General features: G+C 49.1%; 1 protein-coding gene across 2 annotated transcripts in view; it reads right to left on the bottom strand.

Annotated features, from left to right (window-relative positions):
- Positions 1–5,910, bottom strand: part of DUSP5 (dual specificity phosphatase 5) — a 12,306-nt gene that overhangs the window by 4,728 nt on the left and 1,668 nt on the right. Inside the window, exons 2-3 of one of the 2 annotated variants that reach the window (XM_019502789.1) lie at positions 2,799–2,941; positions 100–319 (exon numbers count right to left, since the gene is read on the bottom strand). In XM_019502789.1, the coding sequence (XP_019358334.1) occupies positions 100–319; positions 2,799–2,864 (286 nt within the window). In that variant the 5' untranslated portion in view covers positions 2,865–2,941. Of the gene's footprint in view, positions 1–99; positions 320–2,798; positions 4,602–5,910 lie in introns of those variants that run through there. The other variant, XM_019502788.1, reaches the window with a different exon arrangement.

Below are 5,910 nucleotides of genomic sequence, written 5' to 3'. Positions count from 1 at the left end.
GTGGTTTTTTTAAACATGAACCATTTTAAATTTTTTTTATTATGTCATTTTTTTTTTTTTTTTTTTTTTTAAATGGCACCATAGAATAACCATACCTACCGATGAAATCTATGGCTTCCTGGAAGTGAGAGCTGATGTCCGCTGTGTGGCTGTCCTCTACTGGGATCCACTTATAGCAATACTGGTCTTTAAAGGACTCTGAACTCTTCCTGGAGACATTGAGCAAGGCTGTGATGCGCAGGTTGGCTAGGAACTCACACTTGGAAGCATGGTAGGCACTGCCAAGGTAAAGGAAAGGCAGGATTTCCACCGGACCACCCTGGAAACCAAGGAACAAGAGATATAGACATGAACTATTTTTTTTCTCTTTTTTTAACATGAAGTTTCGTCTTAAGTTACAGCCAACTCGATGAAAAGAGACGCTCGGCAGCAGAGCCAGCGTGGGTGCCAAGTCCCCGGCTGACAGTTTTAGATCCTGGTATTACTGGCCAGTGAATCATTGTAACGGCAGAGCCCACACAGAAGAAGGGTTTCATTTTCTTGCCCACATCTGTGAGGTATGAAATCCGATCCAGCCCACTCGTGTGCACAATGTTTCCTGCTCTCTTTAAAGTCCTTCCCCTAAGAACCCACCCGAAGTGCTTTCGTATGTCAAGCTGGGCTCCCTGGCGTTTTGATGAAAGGAAAAAAAAGGGGGGGCGCAATCACAACAGGGGCACGGAGAAAGCCTGGTAGTACTCCGAGTACAAGTGGTGGGAAACTCAACATGACGTGCCGTTAGCGAGAAACCTCACGTTACCGGGTCTGAAGTGCACCCCCCCGTCCCCTGCCTACGTCCTGGCGACAAAGAAACCTGAAGACAGAACTGGGCTTAAAAGGCAGACGGGTTTTCATCCCCCCCTCGGCCAGGCCCGTGCCACGACAGCTGGCGTCTGTTTGCTCAGACTCCCCCAGCCTCAGCGCGGCCTCCGTTTCCTGCCTGCCTGTGACGCAGCAATGTGGAGGCGCGACACTCGGCACACGCACACCTGCCGCTGGGGGCCACCTACGGCTCCCTCCCTCGCAGATGTAATCTCGGTTCCTTTTTTCTGCCACAGGAAGAGAGACTCAACTGACAGAAAGAGCCCAGGCTCGCCGAGGAGCTCGGTTTCCTCGGGTTTTGCGGGGGACTTGCCCCTGGGGAGCTCAGGGGACAACGGCCAGGTTGAAAGGCGCAGCAGTCTGGACCCCCCCTCTTTCCAGCTGGCCACAAGTGCTATTATGTAGCAGGTGCAGGGAAAGCCACTGGAAGCTGGGTGCTTTACTAAAATAAAGCCCGTCTCCCGCAGCATGGGAATCGAGCATCCTCCTCGCGCTCAGGATAAGACCGCGCTTCGGTTGCAGGAAGCAGAACGTCCCTGGAGGAAGCCATCTTGACCTTGGGCTGACATTTCAAAGCAGAAGTGTTCCCCTGGGCGTGTTTGTGGGTAGCGAGGATTTCCCCAGTGGAAATCCCACAAAGAGGAAGTACCCTGCCTTTCCCCCCTCGCATAGAAACAATACAGCCTTCTCACAAGCCAGGCATCCGGCCCGACTCATGGGAGAGGCCCGCCGACTTCAGCTGGACCGTTCAGGGGCCGCAAAGCACTCGGCTTTGTGCCTGATCAGCTGAACGTGTATCTAGGGGGGCATTTCACAAGCGGTGTACAGCACGGGTCATTAGGGACTTGAAAGCATCAGAGGTCTAAGACAGAGAGATGCATAGCCCTGAGGCAGGTAATAGCTCTGGCTAGCACAGTCCCCTCCCCTTGATTTAAAAAAAAAAAATTCTGCCAGAGTGACTTTGTTGCTCACACACTGAAAAGAAAGTCCCTCTTTAGCTGACCGTGAGCGTAATAAGAAAATGAAAACTCGGTTAGCGCTTGGGAAAACCAGGCTTTTTTCCTCTTCGGGCTTTGTTTGGAGGGCAGCAGTGCAGGATACTTGCCAAGAGTGCTCAGAAAGACTCTTGGCCCGACACAAGGACTGCTGATCCAGAGGAGAAGAGGCTTTTTTAGCATAAAGGCCTTTTGCATAGTACTGGGTATGCAGCTACTTGACAAAGGGGACTCACAGCAGCTGCTTCCATCATCTGTGGTCTATTGAAGAGGCTTTAATTGAAGCAACACCACGACTCCCTGGTCTGGCAATGCTTCTAGAGCAATGAACAGTTTACCAGATCTAGAGTAAGCCGATACATGTCTTATTGTCCCAATATGCCACAAAGGCTATTAAAAAAAAAGAGGAATGGAAGTTTTCTTATATCTTGGAACACGCCTAACAGGCCCCATCAAGCTAAACTTGGCTGTGTATTTTGAATGTGTGACTGGAAGCTGGAATCAAAGAGCCCCACAAGCTAGCTACCTTAAATTCTCCAGGATTTGTTAAGTTTTTGGACAAAGACAGAGCCAAAACAGAGAGGCTTCTCCAGGGCAATCCTTTTTAAATCCCTCAGTAATACCGCCAGGGAAGCTTAACCCCAGACGTGCAGCCAACACTGCTCTTCATCTCCCTCTTTCACTACTGAGTTTGTCAGGTCGTGTTGAACGAATTTGCTCTGTTAAGTGTGTTTGCTGGCTCTAAACCCAATGCAACAATTAAGACCCCAGGCAAACAGGAAAAACCCCAGACCCACACATTCAGCTGGCTTTACTGCACCACCAGAGGGGAATAAAGGGTGAATACGCAACTGCAAAGAGGCTGCTGACAGGAAACCCCTGGAAAGGGTATATGCGTGTGTATATGGGGGAAATTATTCACAGCTTCCCTTACACACGCACCTGATCATAAGCCGGCTTGTGGTTGACGCTCTGCTTCTCACAGTGGCTGTTGAGGTTTCTCTCCATTTCATTTCTCTCGGAGGAAACGAGTTTTACGTCCACACAGCACTCAGGATATTGCGAGTAAAAGGTTTCATATCCCCCTGGGGGAAAAAAAAGAGTAAAAGGAAGATAAATTTTCACATTTCTGAAAATTTACTTAATTAAGTTGGCTCAGAGCCTCAAGTGCGTCTAATAAAACAGGATAGTGCATAATACAGTATCAGCACTGTGCCGGGTTTAGAGCATGCCATTCAGGAACAGCGTTGGTTGAAAAAGGCATTGTGCTCTCAAAGCAAAAACTGCGTTACCATTGATAATTATTAACTTCCTCAAAGCTGATGGATGCAGATTAAAACTGTTTGGGAGTGTAACTATATTGGATCTGGCAAAACATTAACTTTGGTAGGGTGAGGACCAAATTTTTCCCCACTTCATAGAAGGTCTTCTAGTACTCAACAGCAAAAAGGAGACCCTTATTTACAATAACCATCCCCTATACATCAGTTATTCCAATACTCTTTGCAACAAACCACTGAGCATTTTTTTTTTTTTTTTTTTAAGATGAGGACAAACACAGAAGGGGGTGTTTGCATGGCAATTAATAATTATGCAACTACAAAGGATTGCAAGTTAATGAAAATGTTTCAACTGAAATCGATCCATTAAATAACAGCTTTAAAACTTAATGAAATCCCAGGACAGTCATTGATAACTGAGTAGCCCCATGTGAGCTATTTAATAAAATTAAGTATGGCATTTATGTTCACCACTCTGTTAATGAAATGGAATTAATCCCATTATTACATTCTGCATCAATGCTTGTCATTGATGAAATGGCCACGTTTCCCCGCCGTGAGTACTCTGTACAAGGCACATGCTTGCAGGGTGGATGTGAACTATCCGTGCAGCAAAAAACCTGAAACAAAACACAAAACCTGTACTGCAAAAAGAAGCCCTAAGCAGTAAGCTTAACAACACTTGGGAGTGCAGGCCTTAAATCTGTAAGGCCACATCGAGCTGTGAGCGGCTTACTTGTGAGCGTTTGCAAATGCAATTATAAGCAGCAATGTCCAGGCAGGGTAGTAAGGACTAGTTTGAAAACTAAAAGCAAGCACTCAAGGTTTGAAGGCTGCGGGAAAAAGGTGCCTGCGCTGCGATTTTGTTCCTGGGCTACCTAGCTAAAGCTACAGGGAGTAATGCTGTCATTTTAACTCTTGGCTGCCTCGGCTGTCTAGAACAGCCTGTGGTCTCATGAAGGTCAGGGTGTGTTGCTTGCCCCCTCCAAAACCTAACCTGGGGCAGTGGCAGGGTAATGTTTCCTCCCCGTGACATTGGAGCCTGTGCCTTTCCACCTACTCCAAGACCTTGCCAGGTGAACATAACAGTGCCAGTCAAGAGGCCTGGAGGCAAAGTAACTGTTAAAAATATAGGGGATTTAAGACGTTAAGAAAGCCAAGTATGTAGGTAGCAGGTAGAAAGCATGCAGGGTTGAAACACCTGAACCTTTCTTTGCTTGGATCATTCTCCCTGACATCTCTGGCACTGGGAAAAGAGGATGTACGCTATTCATATATTAGCTATAATAGCCAGTTATGACATTGTCATTGTTCCTGCTCCTACTTGAGACAAATCTGTGCCCGTTTGCAAGGCACGATCTGTGGCAAACTGTGTGCAGCAGGTGAACAGTTAAACGCGAGCCCTGAGGAATCAGGGTATTTGCAGGCCATTCTTAGCATGAGTCATCTTCTCATCCAGCCCTCCAGCTCTCTCCCCCTCACCCCCTTCCCCACTCAGCCCAACTCCCTTGATGTCATTTCTGCAAATATGAGATTGCTCATCACATTGGCGAGCTGGGCTTCATTTTTAATCAATAATTAATATGGTTCTTGGCACACGGAGAAGATAGTTCTGCTCCTCAGAACGAAGGGATGATTTATTGGTTTCTGCTTCCACGATCTCCTCTCCTGCCTCCTTTCCCCCCCACGTGTGCGAAAGTGTGCGCGTGTCTCTCTCCCCCAGGCTGAGCTCATACAAAAAAAGATAGAAACTGCACCCACACATAGGAGCGATCTGAAACATCAGGCCTCTTCAGCTAAAACAGCGGAGGAAGATGAAGCACGATGTTGCTCCGGACTAAGAGCAAGTCCTTAGAGCTGTGCCAGGGTCGATAGGATCGGGCGACCGAGTCCTCTTTCGTGCCCCCGTCTTACTATGGTAAGCGCAGGACTTTGTGGCTCAGGCCCCAGTTTGAAACGTCACCTCCCTGGGAGCGACTGCATGCACCCAGCTCGTGTCACCAGGAACGGGCAAGAGGGCAGGACCCTCCTCAAATGTGGTCATCGTTTTATAGCCAGAGGATTTCGAAACAAAATGAGAAATGCATAAAGAGGCTTTAGGACAAGGCGTGGACTAAAACCAGTGAGAGCTCCCAGAAAGAGAGACCCTCGAGCCACCAGCACAACCATCTGTGCAACCCCCCACGTCTTCGGCAGTGGCATCAGGGTTACAGAAAACAGCACTCCCCCATTGACTGGCTAGTTACTGGGAGCTTTAAAAGTGACTTGTTCCCCTGGCATTTCCCAGGGCCGTCTCCCTGAACCGCAGCGGCTTCCTAGGGTCTCTGTCCCCAGTGAGTCAGCTGTGCTGCCCACTGAGTCAACCCCTGGTCACCTCAAACCATGCCATCTCCTCAGCCCTACTGCATGCTCGGAGCTCGCCTGACTCGGGAACTCAGGGCACGTCCAGGAAATGAAAACGAAACGGAAAAAAAAATTCAGGTTTTGCCGTTCTGAGGAAGAGGAAGGATTTTCATACGGAATCAACAGGCTTTTATAGTAGAAGGCTTTGCAATCAAGAGAGCGCGTGCGCTTGACCCTAGATGCATTGCAGACCCGCAAGCACCACTTCAGAGCGCGGGGTCAGAAAGCACGGGGGGAGATGGTCTCGTGGTTCCAGTGCAGGGTCCCAGGCCCGGCTCCCGGGCGACCGCCAGCCCGCCACGCGCTTCCTGCGCGACGGGCCCACGCGCCGACGCCCCCAGAGCCGCGAGGGGCCGGGGCGCAGCACCCGG

This window comes from Gavialis gangeticus, unplaced genomic scaffold, assembly GCF_001723915.1.
Source record: "Gavialis gangeticus isolate Ggan-Ray unplaced genomic scaffold, GavGan_comp1, whole genome shotgun sequence".
NCBI lineage: Eukaryota > Metazoa > Chordata > Crocodylia > Gavialidae > Gavialis > Gavialis gangeticus.
This window is presented reverse-complemented; position numbering and strand designations above follow the sequence as displayed.